The 18,114-nt window shown below is 44.1% G+C and overlaps 1 protein-coding gene across 1 annotated transcript; it reads left to right on the forward strand.

Annotated features, from left to right (window-relative positions):
• Positions 1–244: 244 nt before the first annotated feature.
• DESI1 (desumoylating isopeptidase 1) lies at positions 245–16,221 on the forward strand (the record flags this gene model as incomplete). Its single annotated transcript, XM_082496415.1, is given in 7 exon segments — positions 245–272; positions 275–532; positions 10,778–10,799; positions 12,635–12,704; positions 13,388–13,497; positions 14,289–14,411; positions 15,566–16,221. Coding segments are annotated over 7 exon segments (705 nt in total). The 3' UTR covers positions 15,660–16,221.
• Positions 16,222–18,114: the final 1,893 nt, after the last annotated feature.

Genomic DNA, 18,114 nt, shown 5'->3' on the forward strand with positions numbered 1-18,114 from the left:
ACCGCCCCTCCCGCCTGGATTGGTTGCGGAGGGGAAAAGAAAGGCGGAAGCTCTGTCCGCCCTGCGCGTGGCGCCGGCTCTCCAGCCAATGACAGGGGCACTTCCTCCATCCCCGCCCACCCGCCTCTAGCTCCGCCCCCACAGAGCCCTCCCCCCGCCCCTCACCCCTCGTCCCAGGCCGGAACCGCTGCGCCGCATAACGGCGCAGTGACGGGGCAGCCCGGCCGGTCGCCGGTTTCCGCGCATGCGCAGGGGCAGCGTCGCCCCTTCCCTTCTTCTGTCACCTCACGGTTGGTGCCGTTAACACCCGGGAGCGGCGGCGGGACCGGTACCGGGGCAGCAGCCGCCCTTTCCTCTTCCCCTCCGCTTTCCGACGCCCGGCGGGGCGGCGGGTGTCTGCCAGGGCTCCGGGTGCCGCCCGGCGGCCGTGCCCGCAGCCCCATGGAGGAGCCGCTGGCCCTGCACCCCGTGAAGCTCTATGTGTACGACTTGTCCAAGGGCATGGCCCGGCGCCTCAGCCCCCTCATGCTGGGTAAGAGCACGGCGGGGCCCGGCCCGGCCCTCCCTCCGTCGTCTCTGGGGGCTCGTGTTCCTCCACCGCCCCAGACTGCCGCGGCCCGGCCTCGTCGCGCCGGAAAACGAGGCCGAAATCGCTCCCTTCAGCCCCGGGGGTGGCTTCTGCCTCCCCGTGTGGCTCTTCCCGAGGGAGCGGCCCGCTGGGGAAGGGCTCCCTGAGGACGCGGGCGGCGCTCGGTGGCTGCGGGCAGTGGGCCGCGGCGGTGGCCGGCGGCTGGAGCACGGCTCTGGGGTGTGTGCGGGCCTGGCCTGGGGGCCCGAGGAGCGGGAACAGCGTGGGTTTGAGCTGCATCCCTGTCTGCCTTATCAGCGGGACGAGCTTTGTCAGTAAGGCAGCATCAGGTGAAGGGGGTCCAAATTCTCCCCCCCCCCCTCCCCCCCATCTCTCCTTTGCTGCTTCGTTGGTGTTATTTACTAAAGGCTAATTGAAAGTATTACTTAGCCCCTGCAGTGAGAGAAAGCTTGGTTCCTGACTGCTGTGACACCTCGGCAGGAAGGCTGAGCTGGAGGAAAGCCTGCTGTTTACAAGGGGATTGAATTCAAACGGCTCCATGTTGTGGTGAGGCTGGACTGGGCGATGCGTTGCACGGCTTGTGATGTGCCACCTTCACCTTCCAGAGAGTTTTTAAAAGTTTTTTGTATGTCTTAGCAAGAACATGTGTGCTTCCAGCCCGACCTTGGACTGGGGATATGCGAAGGAAACTTAGGTTTTTCTTGAAGTTTAGGAAGCGCGAATTAGGAACGCGATGAGAGAGTGGTTTATACCTGTTATGTGTAGACTCTGGCCTGTGTCAGACCAGCAGTCTGTGTGAGATGAGACTTCTCAACAGGCTCAGTGTCTGAACAGATGGCTCCGTGTAATCTTGTTTTACAGTTTGTTGGCATTGACTTCGCTCATCTGTCCTATGAGGAGATTCTGTGCTTTCCTGCAAGCTTAAAATGAAAATCCAAATAATTCTTAGCATGGGGTTTTATACACATCAACAATAGGCTTGCAAAGATGAGAAGAAAATGTTCTAGAGATCGGATGTGATACGGTCTGTTAGCCAGACAGCAGTAACAACTTTGGGAGATGTGTGTTTCCCACACTGGATAACCTCAAAACTTCTTGTGTGGTCAAAATCGCTTCTGTTGTAGCCTGCAGGGAAGTAACTTTTCACCTGTTAGTTCATAATAGCTATGTTTTATCTTGTGCAAAGAGTTATAAATCTTGAGATACAGATTACATGTGTGCATGATTTACCTGTGTTTGAGGTGAGCAGATTTTAACCAGTCTTATTTCAAAGTGTTGGTCCAAGCAAAGACTTGTACAGAAATAGGTTGTCACTGCATGTATCTCCATGCCAAAATCTAAACGTAGATCAAGCAAAGGCTTTTTAGCTCTCTTGTTGCTCACAAAGTCAATTTTGGGATCTTGTAGCTTTCTGAATTTCCACACAAAGCCACTTAGTGTGTGACTTCATTTTTGTTGCTTTTTATGCTATTCAAACAACAACTTAAAAACTTTGCGCTTGAGATACAGTTTGGTGCTAAGTTTCTACAAGTCTGAGTAATGAAATGGAAAACTTAAAAATCTGAAGACGTCTCTCACTAGTGTGGAAAGTGTTGCTCGCTAGTACTGCCTGGTAACTAGCTGAGTTCAGACATGTTTGTGGAACAGGGCCAACTAGGCCTGCATGGTGACAGAGACAAGGCAGACTGCAGAATATTTGGGTTACGTGAAGCCAGTGACTGGATTGTCTGTAAAGCAAATCATTGTTTGTTCCTTTTTTCATTCGAATTAAGTATCTTGCGTGCATTTTCACTTAGCTCCTTCTTTTAGAAACCTCCCCACGAGCAAAGCTATGGAGCGAATACTCCTCTTGCCTCATCTACACTCATTTTGTCCTTGAAGAACAACAAAAACTGTTGCTACTTCTCTGTACATCAACTTTCAGATGGTCCACAGCTATTTTTCCTTTTTTTTTTTTTTTGGTCGGTGATGTTCATAAACTGTATGTCATCGAGGAAAGTCACAGAAATTGAAGAGGAAACTATTTCTTAGATGATTTAGTGTTAAATATTTGTCATCTCTACTTATGGCATTCTTTCCATAGATGCCAAGTTTTATTGAAACTATGCTTTTGCTTTGAGTGGTAATTCTGTAACATTGCCTATATTAAAATACATGTGTGTTAGAGACAAGAAACAAATACAATAATTAGTTGTACCAAAATCAGTTCCTAGCATGCTCAAAAACAGAAACTCATGTCCCTCTGCCAGAGGAGGATGAATCCCTTCTTATGGGGCTGACCACTGTGAAAACATCACCACATGGTGTCTTCAGTTGTGCTAATAGGATCCAGAAGTATTATGGATTATGTCAGTACAGCATTCAAGGATCAGCTCTCACTAGTAAATGTTATCCTAACTTTTTCAGTGTCAGTTCTCTCCCGTGTTGTTAAATGATGAACCTGGAAGGCAGAGCTATACAGCACTGTTCATAGGAGGCTTTAGAGTAACTTAGTCATGCCCCTTGGGCACATCTTTACTTTTCTTGTCAACTCTACTCTTTTTCTACCCAGACTACTTCTGTTCTTCTTACTTTTCTGTGAGTTTCCTATGTTTTTTCAGTGAATATTTCTATTCTAAAGTATACGTGACCAAATATTGTAGTTCAATTGCCTTTGATATCAGGAGTGGGGTGTTTAATTTTTGTGTGCTGTTGCTATACATGCGTCTTCTCTACAGGTACTGTTCTCCCTCTCTCCCCCATTCTCAGTCTGTGAAACTACATTTCTCTGTCCAGCTACATGATCTAATAATAATAATATGTGTTAACCTGAATGCAATGAGATTTTTTCAGAAAATATAATCCACCTGATCCTATGGAGAAAGGAAAACAGAACAGTTCAGCTTGTGGTGCTGTTTTTGAAGTATGTGTCCAAAGGCAGAGAAATCTTTAAGGGAGATTAAAATCCTGTTGCATCATGGGCCTAAAGAAAAATGTCTTGCAGCTCTCAAAGTTCTCCTGTCCTGTAACGGAGGTTATTGCTCATGTGACTCACAGAACAGGGGGGAGCCTAGTTTACCACAGCAACTTTGTCTGAGTGTAGTATAAATTAATGGTGAGTTGACTGGGAGTATGTATCAGTTGAAACTTTTAAGTAATGCATTCAGCTGTAGGAACTTAAGAGCCCAGAAGGAATCAAAGCAAAAGGTAACTGCTGAAAGGAGGTACCTTCTCCTTTTTTCCTTTTTTTTCAGACCCAGTGCATTACTCTGCCTCTCTTCCACCCGTTCTGAAGAGTTTTGAATTGCTCCCACGTGAGATTCCATCAGCTTTGCTCCAGAGCATTTGCTAGGGATTTAATGAAAATCAAGTGCGTTACCCTCCCCCAATCTAGCCTACTTCTTGGTCTCTCTAAGCACCTCAAGGCGAAGGGAACTGAAGCAGGCTTCTCCATCTGTTAGGTTTTTTGCTTCCGTTGAGCACCCTGAGCAGCACATAGGAAAAAGTGTTTGACTAATTAGGATAATTTTCAAGTCAAAAAGGGCAGGAATCTTAATGGATTCGCCTAAGGAAATTGCAACAATATGCAAAGCAATGCACTGCTAGAAATACACACTCTGGTTGACCAAATTGTATTGCTTCCAGTTCCATGGGAGACCAGTCCACTACTTTTTTGGGGTCTTTTAGGGACTTCTGGGGCTTGCATATCCATTGCAGAGGACAGGTATGCTGTTAAAAATACTAAGCTTTGTATTATTTCTTTACCGTTCAGGAACAGTGGTGTTCTTGTGCTGAGGGATGGATGTCTTAAGCTCTAAATAGGGTAAACTGAGTGCCCATCTCCGTATGTAATTCCTTCATGTCTCAGAACTCTTCTGCCCTTCAGTCTAATAATTTGGATTAATATACAAATGCCACTTTCATTTGATATTTAAAATGCACAGGAATAAACTACATAGTGCGGCCCTCAAGATTAACAAATTAACTTTGCCAGTAAAATAGATTGGCGAGCATCTAATCTCCCTTCTGCTTGGCCTTCCTGATAAATCCAAGCATGGAAGTAATCCTGTTTGATTGTGTACTGAAACGATACAGGCTTGCTTCTTTCAAAAGACCCTTGTATCTTAACAATGATGGTCTCCTGAATCAGTTGTACAACAAACAAATCTAACTACATCATTCTCCACATTCCTATGACTAAGCTGAGGGTCTAATGCATTTGAATGTTGTATTTTTCTCATAGGTTTCTGGCTTATGTAAGCACCATGAAAGTATTTGAGCTATGAATGTTATAAAAGAAAACAAACAAACAAACAAACAAAAAAACAGCAAATAAAAAAACTTGTTTACTTGCCAGAGGATACTCTGCCTCATTCGAACAATTTGAATCTTTGAGATGCTTAAGCACACAAATCTATGCTGAACTGGCATCCTCTCCCGAGTTCCAGTGAGTATTTTCAGGAAAGATCCATATAAGCACCTCAGCAAGTAAAAAAAAAAAAAAAAAAAAAAAAAAAAAAGGCGCCTTAAAGATCAGGTATGTGATCAGGTTTCCAAAGATTGACAAGCTATAACCCTAAATTCCAACAGATATAACGCAGTAACTTTCATGTCCACGTTCATGGCTTGTGACAAATGCAAGGTAGCTTGGCTTGCATTAACTCATAATGGAAGCAGATCAAATTAAGCTGAATTGCTTCACATTTACTTCAGGCTGAGTTTGCACCCAGGCAATTACTGTGGGACAGCCGATACCTGGTAACTTGACCATGTGCACTAACTGTTGTATTTTTAAGTGTGTACATTTAAATTTGCAAGACCCTTTCCAGCTCAACAGCCCTCTGTCCCTTGAAATACTTAAACTCTTTAGGCATCTTGATGTTCCTCTGTTTTAGCTGGGTGAACAGTAGATGCCCAAAAGATTATCAGCCCATCAGACCATTCCTGTTCAGCATTATATGCGTGTGCATCATTTGGATTAGCTTTCCTGTAGGTATTGAGTGAAGGGTAATGCCTGCAATTTAAAGGCTTTTGCTGCTCAAATGGAAATTAGTGGGGAATCAGACTTTTCCATATAGTTAAAGATAGTCTCAGGTTATGAGTAAACGTGTTGGGTTTGGTGGCAGGATGAGCATATCATTCTGCCCACATTCCAGTGTGCTATGGGAGTTTGGAGTGTTGTGGCAAGGAGTGGAAGAGCATGAAATGTGATGATGTCTGCCAGTATCCCAGATGGTATTTGCAATCTCTTCTTCTAGACCACTCAGTTGACTACGGGATGTAAGCTCTATTGCACTGTGGGATTATTTGAGGAGGCTCAAACCTTTTATTTTTTTATTTTAAGTTGGACAGTGCTGACAGTGGCTTTGTTGGAAGGTGTCGCTGCAAGGCCTGGATACAACTTGTGCCTCAGCACAGCTGCAGCAATACTGTACTCATGCTCTCGCTTGGGCAGCTGGCTGTGGAAACAACAGTGCTGATCCTTGCTTGGTCATACTGTTGGGGCTGGTATGTGTATCAAGCCTTCAGAGGCTGTGAGCAATATATTTTGTATATAGTGGACAATGTCCAGCAGAAGGCAAGACATAACTCCTTAGTGCAGGCTGCCCTGATTGCTTTACGTGAGCTCGTCAGGAGCAGCAGTAGTTGTGAGCTATCGCCTGTTCTGTGCGATGTCTGAATTTGAGAGAAGGGCAAGAAAGGTCATAGAGGAGTATCACCAACAGAGGCAAAACTTCAGGAGGAAGATAATGGTGTCCATGAAGAACCTCTTACATGATGTAAGAGACAAACAACATTGAGATTCTTGCTGAGCAGCAGGAAAGGGGGCTCCCCAAATTCCTCAGAAGCTACTGGCCATTGACATATTTCTCTGCCAGTCAGTTTGGAGTTGAGATGACAACAGCCAGCTGTGCAGCATGGGAAACTGCAGCAGTGTACCAAAAGTTCTTGGTCTTGGATGTTTCTGGGTGATGCATATGTAGCCAGTAATGGCAGGTTTCTTAAGCGAGGGATTCCCCAATGGTATTTACGTTGGAGAGGCTTGCACTGCCTCAGACCAAGCACAGTCCACCAGTGGCAGAAAGGGATTATATTTTGTCTGCAGCAGGCTGGAGAGCTACCATGGATGCCTTATTGTCATCAGTGCTGCAGATCTGGCATGTTTTCCACAATGCCAGCCTGGTTAATGTCTTATAGGAGCCAAGCAAAAATAGCAGGTCAGCAGCTCCATTAAGATCATCAAACCAGTGCTTGGCACAAACTGACCTAGCTGAGCAGCCTCAGACAGACCTGCCTATGAAGATAAGCAGCTTCACTTGCCAAGAGCTGTTCTGTTATTGCCCTGGCAGTTACTGCCTGCTGTTGGCTACAGATTTTGTGTGTAGCAGCCAGAGAGGAGCCCCACAGGGTTGGACTGCAGTCTAATGCAAAGTCCCTTTCCTGAATTCTGTTTGGGGTTTGTTTTGGTTTTTTTGTTTGTTTTTTTTCATACAATCAGAGAATTGCATTGGTGGAAAGGGACCTCTGGCAGTCCTGCCTAAGGTAGATCTGGCGAGAGCAGATTCTTCGGGAGGGGGGCCCTGGCCAGCTGAGTTCTGAGTATCTCCAAGGATGGAAATCCCGCATGCTTTCTGGACCTCTGCCCCAGTGTTTGACCACCTTCATGGTAATTTTTTTTCTTCTCTTACCGAGATGGGAATTTCCCACTTTCCAGCTAGCATCTGTTGCCTTTCACTGTGCACCTCTGAGTAGAACAAGGCTCTCTTTCCTCCATACCCATGAGGTAGTCGTAGACAGCAATAAGGACTTTTGGCCTTCTCTTCTTGAGGCTGAACACAGCAGTTGTCTCAGCTGCTTTTCAATACAGCAAATGCTTCAGCCCAGTATGTCAGTGTCTTTTGTACTGGGAGGGGGGGGGGGGGGGGGTTGAAAAGTGGACACAGCACTCCAGATGTGGTCTCACAAGTGTCAAATAGGGGGAAAGAGTCACCTTCCTTGAGCTGCTGGCTGCAGTCTTGCTAGAGCAGCCCAATGTATGGTAGCCTTTGCAGCAATGATCTTTTCAAGTAGGTGTTGTAATTGTTCGAGCAGGTTCCTGACAGCACCTGTGACATTGTCAGCATCTGCTATAACTTTAATCTGCACACAGAATCTAGGTGCAAAGTGGCAACTTTGTGCAAAGTCTTTCATTATTGTTTGCTGGAAATGTGTGCGAAAGTAAATATTGAGATGTTCTTTTTCCGTTTAGTAGACAAAAGGTCACGTACAATTCTAGCTTGTGCTGCCTTTGAAATTGTTTGTTTCTCTGCCCTGAAGGATAAAGTTCAAGTTTCCAGTGATTTGTTGTGAACAAATGTGTAATAATTTATTAACAGTTATGCAGAACTTTACTGCTTGCATGGCTTTGCAGAGTTCGAGCCTATTGTGGGCCAGGTGCTAAAGTTAGGACAGTGCCTACCCTACCTCACATGTTGCTGGTGAGCCTGCAGTGTCACTGGTTTCTGGCAGCTCTAGAGCGCAAGGAGAAAGCTCTGATGGGGAAGATATGGAACAAGGGCCAGAGGATCAAGTAGCACAACAGGGTGGGGACACACTAAAGGGTAGCAAATGCTGAGGTGTTGCAAGACTGCTTTGCTTCTCTCATCATTGGTACTATATTTTGGCCTTCATCCTACTCCATGCCTATGTTTCTGTGCGACGGGTTGACAGTGAATATGCTTGCTGCCTGGCTGTGATCCGTGGTAGTGACAGATCAGTCCACCTACTTCAAAACTGCGTGTGCTCGCTTTGACTGATGTCTCTATTGTCACAACAGCCTTTTCCCTGCCTCCACTCTTATACAACCCTCGTCTGAAGCAGGTATCTGTCTCTCGGCCTATTTTATTTCGGACTCGAGCAAAAAAAAAAATATGGTAGTGATTGTTTATTCCTTGCTTGGACACATTAACATCTATTTATCGGAACTCTTGAAGGATTATCCTCATCAGTTTTGTTCCTCTGTTTTATCCAGTTATGATGATGACAGAAAGTTGTTTTTGCCCAAGAGAAAGAATACTGGAAGAACTACTGCTGCTTGGTAGTATCATGTTCTCTCCTGGCACTCAGAGACCAAAGCAGCCCTGACAGAGAAGAGGGGATAAATACCCAAAGACCCTCTACCTATAGAAAGGGAAAGACGATGCCTCTGCCTCCCACAGCCATGAGTGCCACGGCACTGATCTAATTAAGAACCATCAGAGAATGTCTGACAAGTGGAACTGGGACAATGTACCCCATCACTGCTACCACACTGGGTATCTTGGAAGAACCTGAACACCAATAGAAGAAGAGTGGCCCCTAAAGTTTCAGCAGAGAAGCCAGCATCCTGGAGGCTGAGGGATGAAATATTGCTCTCTCAGACTGCTCTTTAGCTTTAGGCCCCTGATACACTAACTGGGGCCCAGTGTGTGATGTTCTGCCTCCTCTTTGGGAATTGGGGAAGGGCAGCAGCATGCAACTGAGCTGAGCTTCGTTTTTACCAAACTTTTTTTTTTAATGAGTGGAATAATTTATTCTTATTCTGAGCATTTGATTCCAGCCTTTGAAAAGAAGTCGCAGGGCACTTTCAGCATCATAAGCTGTGTGAATTGGTGGAATAGTTGCTAGTGACAGGCAAGGCTGACAGTGTGTTGAGGGATGCAGCCAAATCCTAAGTTAAGGCAGAGGCCCTCAAAATATCTAAGAAAAGACTGAATGTCACGAGCACTTGAATAAAAAATTAAAAAACAAACAAACAAAAAAAAACCACAAAAACAACCACAAACCACAGGTCTGAGCCTGTGTTTAAGGGAGGAGGATAGTATCTAGACTGTGGCTGGCTTTAGGAGGCCTGAGTCTGGTCTGATGCAAACACATGTCCAAACCAGAGCAAAGCCTGTGGCCAAAAGTTAACCCAGCAGTGCTTTCTGAACAAACTTTTGCTGGAGCAGTGCTTCTCGTGTTCAGGTGGCTTTTTATCATGTCTGCAGTGTTTCTGGTCTAGCTCTGGGAAACCTGCAGATAGCTTTAGCAGATCATTGCATTCTGGTATCTAAAAGTTGAACAATAACAACAAAACTTCTTGGAAGAAGGTGCTGCTTGGATGTAAAGGACATTTGTGGGGGAAGTGGTCTGCTGGGGGAGGGCACTGATAGATGGAGGCTGACCAAAATGATCAGGAGCCTGCTGCAGCAAGCAGAAGCTAGAGCAGAGGAGCACTCAGTCTACTGCATATGTTCAAGAAAATACCAAATGTGGGTGTGCACACAGATTTTCTGTTCTAAATCCACTTTTCTGGGTGTTGTGCACCTTGTTTGGCAAAATAAAGTTATAGTGCATCTGTCATAGCATGCTGTTGCTGCCTACAAGTTTACAAAGGGGTACGATCCCAGGGACCAAGCTCTTAGGTTATGATAGATAAAGTAATTGACCCTGGAGCAGTAACAGCTGGTGACCCTTTGAAGAGAGGCTTGATCTTGAGATCAATCTTGAGATCCTACCATGATAGGTTTAAGTTTCCCACTTCCAGGGAACTGCAAAAGCATTTCAGAAGCAACTTTTTCTCTAATACGCAGTTATATTATCAGTTTAGTGCCTGAAGCAAATCTTTGCTGTTGCTCTTTTCTACGAAATGCACAATTTAATTTTATAACTTGTGTAAATTTCAAACCTGCACTTCTGTTCCCCAATCCCGACTTAAGCTGTTAGTTTTTAAAGGCAGGGAGAGGAAGCCATGGAATAGATTATAGAGACTATCACCACAGATCATAGTTTCGAGTAAGATCTGTCATGGGTTACTGACAAAAAAAAACTGAATACTCCGTGCTGGCTAACTGCCTGCAATTGTGAAGTCAGTATAAAACTGAACTCTTCTGGTCCTGGCTGAAGACTTATTTTAGGAAAAGGTTTCTTTTCTTGGTGTGTAGACAAAAGTCCAAGGAAGGTGAGTACTGGCAGGATAGGATGGTGTTGCCAGCTCTGCATGCAGGAGGAAAAAAGTACAGCGGTAGTGTGGATGGAGTAGTTCATTTGAAAGAAAGACATTTTGTTTCTTTAGAAGCAACTCTGGGATGAAATCTTTGGGATTACTGTGGTGGTGAGATAATAGGCATGGTTCCTTAGTGACTGACAGAAAGTAGGCTGAAATCTGGAATATACATTGCTAATAACTCTTCTTTTCTCTGCATACAGGGAAACAGCTGGATGGCATCTGGTAAGTGACTAGATTTAAATTGCATAATGTGTGTTAAACACTGTGTGGTGTAGGAAGTATTTTCAATAGGAGATTATATATGCATCGGGTCTTAAGAACATTTTGGTGCTGAAGAGAGACCAAGGAACACTGGCTGACACCCCAGAGGGCTGTGCTGCCATCCAGCGTGACCTGGACAGGCTGGAGAGCTGGGCAGAGAAGAACCTAATGAGGTTCAACAAAACCAAGTGCAAGGTCCTGCACCTGGGGAGGAAGAATGCTAGGCACCAGTACAGGTTAGGGGCTGACCTGCTGGGAGATAGCTTGGAGGAGAAGGATCTGGGGGTTGTGGTAGACAGTAAATTATCCATGGCCCAGCAATGTGCCCTTGTCGCCAAAAAGGCCAATGGAATCCTGGGCTGCATAGGGAAAAGTGTGGCCAGTAGGTCGAGGGAGGTCATTCTCCCCCTCTACTCGGCACTGGTGAGGCCACAACTGGAATACTGTGTCCAGTTTTGGGCTCCCCAGTTCAAGAGGGACAGGGAACTGCTGGAGCGAGTCCAGCGAAGGGCAACTAAGATGATTAAGGGCTTGGAGCACCTCCCTTATGAGGAAAGGCTGAGAGAGCTGGGACTCTTTAGCCTGGAGAAGAGAAGGCTGAGGGGAGACCTGATTATGGCATACAAGTATCTAAAGGGTGGGTTGAAGAAGGATGGAGCCAGGCTCTTTTCATTGGTTCCAAGTGACAGGACGAGGGGCAATGGGCACAAGTTAGAACACAGGAAGTTCCGTTCAAATACACGGAAACAGTTCTTTACGGTGAGGGTGACAGAGCACTGGAACAGGCTGCCCAGGGAGGTTGTGGAGTCCCCTTCCCTGGAGATTTTCAAGACCCGCCTGGATGCAGTCCTGAGTAATGTGCTCTAGGCAATCCTGCTTTAGCAGGAGAGTTGGACTAGATGATCTCTAGAGGTCCCTTCCAACTCTGATAATTCTGTGATTCTGTGATTCTGTGAACTTTCTGTTCTTGAATACAGATTGACAGTAAGATGATGTACGGTCAGGTGCTGGTTAAACCTCTCCATTCAAAGCAGTGGACCCCATGAAAAAAAGTGTTGATAGTAGTCATTGCATTTTAGTGCACTTGTACCCATTTTCAAGGGTAGGATATTCTCCTTGTCCCAAGCATATTGTCTTCTAACTGCAGGCATGACTAAACAGGGGAGTAAAAGAGTAGGTGGGAAGAAGGTATTACAGAGTCAGGCCTTCTTGCACTTAAGAGCTGTGGCTATATTTGGTTACAAAACACCCCCCAATTTGCTATATATAATATCCAGCATTTGAAAGAAAAAAAAAAAAAGGGGGGGGGGGGGAGGGGGGCAAAAAACCCAGTCTCTTGTCTATCCATCTTCCTTCTCTATCGATCCACCTCCAGTGATTGTCTGACCTTCTTCTCGAGTCAGTGTCTATCAGACATGCACTATTTCTGTCAACATGGTAGGAGGGCTAGCTCTGTCCCTCTATCTCTGTGAGTACACTGTCAACCCTTTGGCTGAAAGAGGCTGCTGGAGATCTCATGCTGGTGTCAAAGTCACTTTATTCCCATGTTCCTTCATGCCTGGGCACCTAGCTAAGCCTGTTCTTTCCCAACCATGTACAGAGTTACAGTAGGCTTGATAATCATTGTTTCCATATCCGTTCATGTTCCAGCGGATCCTGGTCCTACTCACAGAAACACATTGACTTTTTCTTTGTTATTCACTTCGTGATGTTCTTGAGCACATAAATTGACCAGTGATTTATGTGCTAGGTTAAATATTTCCTTTGCTTCACCAATTTTTTGTTCTCTGTGGCAGGCACACCTCCATAATAGTCCATAAGGATGAGTTCTTCTATGGCAGTGGAGGAATCTCCAGCTGTGCACCTGTAAGTTAAACTTATTTTTCTGATAAGGTAATTTTGTGATAAGGTTACCTGATTAGAATTGCTTGTGTCACTGTCCTTTAGAAAAGCAGCAAGAGGCTTCTGAATTCAGCCAGATGTGGCTATTTGCCATGGTTGCCCAGGGCATCTGAAAAAAGGGAGCGTGGACAGTGGGTTTAAGGCCAACTAAATACAGGCTGGGGGTTGCTTCTGCTGGTAGAGTCTATCTATCCAAGAAACCTTCTGCAGCTGCATTGCCAGAGTGACACCTTGTCTAATTTTGTATGGATAGGTTTTATGTGCAGACTTGGCAACTCGAGGCATCCTTTTTAAGATTTTAAAAAAATAAAAAAAAAATATCATAGTGCTTTGTCAGACCTCTCAGTTCTTGGAGAGGCAAAACTGATGGGCCAGTCTTCTAAAGCAGAATTTTGCCATAGTTTAGCACTTTCATCACAAGGAGCCATGTATACAGAGCCATGTATACAAGCTGAAACATAAGTTGCATGTTACCTGTCATTGTCTCACTGGAGAACAGAGAAGGCCAGTAGGGCTTTTGGCTTGACGAACATACCAAAAGTTCCTCCTGTGCCTGGACAAGCCACAATAGCTCTATTCACTACAGTCCTGCAAAAGAATTCTGTTTTGTCCATTTAACATTGTCTCCTGTCTGTTAATTTTTACAGGGAGGGACACTTCTTGGCCCGCCAGACTCAGTTGTTGACCTGGGAAACACTGAAGTTACAGAAGAAATTTTTCTAGAATATCTTTCCTCTTTGGGGGAATCTATGTTCCGGTAAGTAGCACCTTGCACTATAAAGTCTGTATAACAGAAAATTACTTAGGGGAAGGGGTGCAGAACGGAGGAAGGTATTATGAAACCAATCCTGCTCACAAAGCTTTGTCTGCTTAGTGTGTTATTTGGTACTCTCCAAATACAAGACTGGAACTGGTGCACTGATACCCAAAGAGCTACCAGCTAGGCAATCCTCTGGTGTGCCAGCCTTGAGCTAGGCTGGGAAAGCGTCCTGCCAGGAAGTCTTTCACACTGTTTTTCATAAAATGGAGTAAAGCCTCAAATGCCTTTGAGAGAATCACCAGGGAAAACGAAGGCACTGTATGAAATATTTCAGTAAATAGTGCTTTGCCCCATGAGTCATAGGTGAAGTGCTGTGGTAAAGCTGCCAACTTTCAGATGAGTGAAAGCAAGGTCTTGACTGTTAAAGAGTCTAGTCTGCTTCTCAAAAGAATAGGAAACAGTAGCATTTAGTCTTCTGGCCAGATTTCAATGTCGATAATTATTGTGATTTCTCTTTATTCCTTCTGTGGTTTTAATTGAAGAAACCTGACCTCCTTATCCTCCAAAAAACACTTGTATAAAGTCAGTGATGCAGAGAGATGTCATTTTCTACCCTGATTCACTTGAATTTCAAGGTGACCTGATGTCTGTATTTTACCTATTTGCCTTAGAACTCTTTGTGGGGAAAAAAGTGCTAATGTTCCTCATTAGTGGTCTAAGTTTTTCTGCTTGTTAGATTTATTGCTGAGTCTGTCTTTCTACATTTTAATTCCTTTCCTGTTGCACAGAGGAGAGTCTTATAACCTCTTTGAACATAACTGCAACACCTTCAGTAATGAAGTGGCACAGTTCCTAACAGGAAGAAAAATCCCTTCTTACATCACTGACCTTCCATCTGAAGTTCTTGCCACGTGAGTATGAGTGCCGCTGCTCTCTGTAGTGTATGGCTTCATGCTAACACTTAAACATTTGACAGAGCCAGTGGTACCAGTTTCTGCTGGCTCTTTCTGAGAACCAGCATAGGATTAAGAGGAAGATGCTATTTGCTTTACTTCAACGCTTACAACACTGTACAACAAGTGCTGACTGGCACTGGCATTACTAAGGAGACAGGAGAAGGTGGTTGTTCAGCCTTTAACTTAAACTGCGTATTTTGTGATGGTCTCTTATATGTGACCAGCCAAGTATAGAAAGCTTCAGAAAATGATGCAAGTTTCTTTTTTGTCTTAGGAAACCAGTATCTGGTAAAGGTCACTTCTCTTGCTCTAAGCACTGTAATTGCAGCGGAGATATCAGCTTTGCTTGTGAAGAGGCAGGGGAGATGTAATTCTAAAATGAATGCTGCAGTTCTAAAGCTAGGACTGGATGGAAAAAGAGGATATGAAAAAGAGGAAATGAAGAATTCCTGCCTGGTAGTTCAGCTCAATTTTTTTTTTTAACTCTCAGCTAGTGAGGATCCCAGTGGGATGTTTTGAGCTCCATCATTTAGGTCTTATTTCTCATAACAATGGTATAACATTATTTGGGAGACACATGTCTTCTGGGCTCTTATCGCTTTAGATATCTCAAAATCGGATAAAGTCTATAGCAGCGTGAGTCATATTGAAAGATAAACCAGGTGCTACAGATTGCAACAGAAATTATTCTGTGAATGTTGAACCATTGTCTTATGAGGGAGCTAGAGGCTATTCTTATAGCAGTCTTTAATACTGATGTGATACTTAATGGAGCTCTGCAGTTGCATAACAGGGATTTTGTTTGCACATGTAAGTAGACTGAATTACTAAAAGCCCGTTTTAGACACAGTATTACCACATTAGCAGTCTGGGCATGTCAGGACTCAGAACTAGCTTATATAAAATCATGTTTAAGATTCTTATTTATTGAAGAGTAAACTCTCTTTAATAGCTTAAATCAGTTTGCTTTAGTTAGTAGTGGAAGTCTGTTCTTCAAATTCTCTTCTTGGTTTGACTGCACTCTAGGAAGTGAGTCCACTTCAGTAGTAAGTGGGAAAAGTCATTCATCAAGTAAGCTATTTGAGATGTTTATCTCTTTACCTTCTCAGACCTTTTGGACAAGCTTTAAGGCCCCTCCTGGACTCCATCCAGATCCAGCCACCCGGAGGAAATACCTTCAGCAGACACAATGGACAGAGCTAACAGGAGTGACCAGTGTGCCCAGCCTCACCAGGCCTCTTCCTTTTTAAACATGAATCTACCAGATTTCTATTTTATAATTTCCCATCAGAATTAACTCTACAGAAGTTACGAGGCAAGATTTAAAATTTCCTAGGGAGAGGATTTATCAGGGTGCATGTAAGACAATGCTACCAAAAAGATTGCCATAATTTCTAATAGTATTAAACTAATTTATAAAGGCTGTCTTGTCCCAGTAGGCTGACACTTTCTAAGTAACTCCCGTGCTGGTAAGTGGGAATTTGTTCCATGAGTATTCAAGGGCCCATTTGGAGTAAATAAGGGGATGTCCTAGCCATCCCTTGCAGGCTTGCCTCTCTTTCTCCTGTCACTGCCTATATTTTGGGGGTATTTGCTGAAGTCTGTAGCAAAAAGACAAAGGAAGTATTGGTAGCCTAGGAAGTGAAGGTGTCCCAGGATTAGTCTTCTGCATATTTCATTGACATTATATTATTTACTCAGGGGAAACGCATCTGATTAGAGTATTTGCAGTGGCACAGCTGTGTTTGAAAGGTGATCAAGCTGAATTGTCTGTCAGTGTCACACTCAAAAGTTGAAACTTTCGATGGGACTAGGTGTGGGTGGGAGGAAGACTGGAACTGAAGGTTACCAAGAGCCTTGTAATGCTGGATCTGAGTGTTACAGGAAAGAACCAGCTGAAAGAACAGAATCTCATGAGCAGAAGTGGTGGAGACATTTTACTTTCACCTGAAATTTGAAATTAAATGTTTCCTTTTCTCACATGTAAGCTTATCAGCAGATAGGCAGAACCTTGTTAACTATTTACTTTTGCATAAGAGCTGATTTTTATTTTTTTTTTTTTTTTTAAAACCAAGCCAGAGTTACAGCACAGGAAGACAGGAATAGCATGGCAACTACACCGTAATATAAGGTGGACCAACTCTGCCTTTAGTTTCTAGTTGCAGATACAGTTGGGGTTCCAACTTTCTTTGATTCTGCTGTCCTTTCCAAAGCAGTCAGGCACATCACAGGAAGGGCTCTGCTTAAGTGTAAGAGAAATAGGTGGTAGGTCTCCTCAAATGTAAAGAAAATGAGGAAGAGTAAAACTAAGCTTTTCTTTGGAACAATTGAGTTTATTGGGATATGTGCAGAAGCAGTCCTGTCGTTAGATTGACATTAGATTGTATCAATACACCATATTCTAGATTAAGATTCTTATAGCTTTGCAATTATTTGCAGTGGAAAAAGATCAGGGAATGAAAGGATAGGCACACTGATTTCTTTTCGTGCATGCATATACACTATTTTCCTGAACAATTTTGTAGCGGTTATATTTAGGAAGGAACACAAGAAAGACATTGGACAAACCCCAAAACATTGCTGATGCTCCATAAATGGGGATTGTGCATTCCAGATGCTGCTGAAAAAGCATCTATGCAAATGTATAAACCTTTGTCTAGTGCTTTGTTGTGAGAAGTATCGCTGCAAGTTCAGTCCTGCATCTCAAACTTCCTGCACTGGAAACTCCTTGCATACCTAAAGGAGATGTCTTTCCTCTGCTGGGCTCTTTCTCCCAGAATAATACAATTTGGTAAATTTCTCGCACTGTTGCTCAGCGTGGACTATAATGGTTCATATTTCTGAGGGGATGGAATAGAGGAAAACTGCAGTTTAGTCACTCTGTCAAATACTCTGTTGCCCCACACCAAGTGGAAATAGGGTACCATCAGTCCATTTTGCAGTTTTGTGTGTACCTGCTCTCAGTGCACAGCTGTGGCCCTTGCAGCCTGATATCTTTTTTTTATTTTTTCCTTGTCATTCTCTGCTTGTGCCATCAACTTCTTAAGCGTTTCATTTGGTGGACTGGACTTAGAGACAACTGTAGCAGTTAGTACAGATCAGTTTATACAAAAGCTTTCAATCTTTCCCCATCAAAATGTCCTGTTTGCAGATAGCATTCTATAATAAATGATTTATGAATGCCTTTTGGTGCTCCTGGAGGAAGGATTGGTGTTTGTTTTCTGCTAAGCCATAGCTTAGTTTTCCTGTTTTGTATGTATATCCTCTCCAGTCTTTTCCCATAGTCAGTTCTATGAAAAGTAACCAGTCTCTCATCTTAATAACACATGTGACTGTGCCACAAAATGCTGTAGCATGTTAGAGAATCTTGGATCTTCCTCAGTTGAAGAGGTATACTCAAGCTGATGCAGTGTAGCCCAACATCTAGGTATGGTAGTTTGGTACCTGCAAGCAGCACAGCTGTGGTTGCTTGTCTTTCAGCAAACTCGCTCCAGATGCAGCTGCCTGCGGTGGAAGCACTGATGCCACGGTTTCTGTCCCACACTCTTGCACAATGAGGATATCCCTTGTGTGTCTGCCACTTTAGCGGTCCTGAGCCTGGTTTCTGCTTGGCTGTCTACTTCAGGACTTTTTGCATCCTCTCAGGAGGCAGGAAAGA

Source organism: Vanellus vanellus (genome assembly GCF_965231255.1).
Source record: "Vanellus vanellus genome assembly, chromosome: 1".
Classification (NCBI taxonomy): domain Eukaryota; kingdom Metazoa; phylum Chordata; class Aves; order Charadriiformes; family Charadriidae; genus Vanellus; species Vanellus vanellus.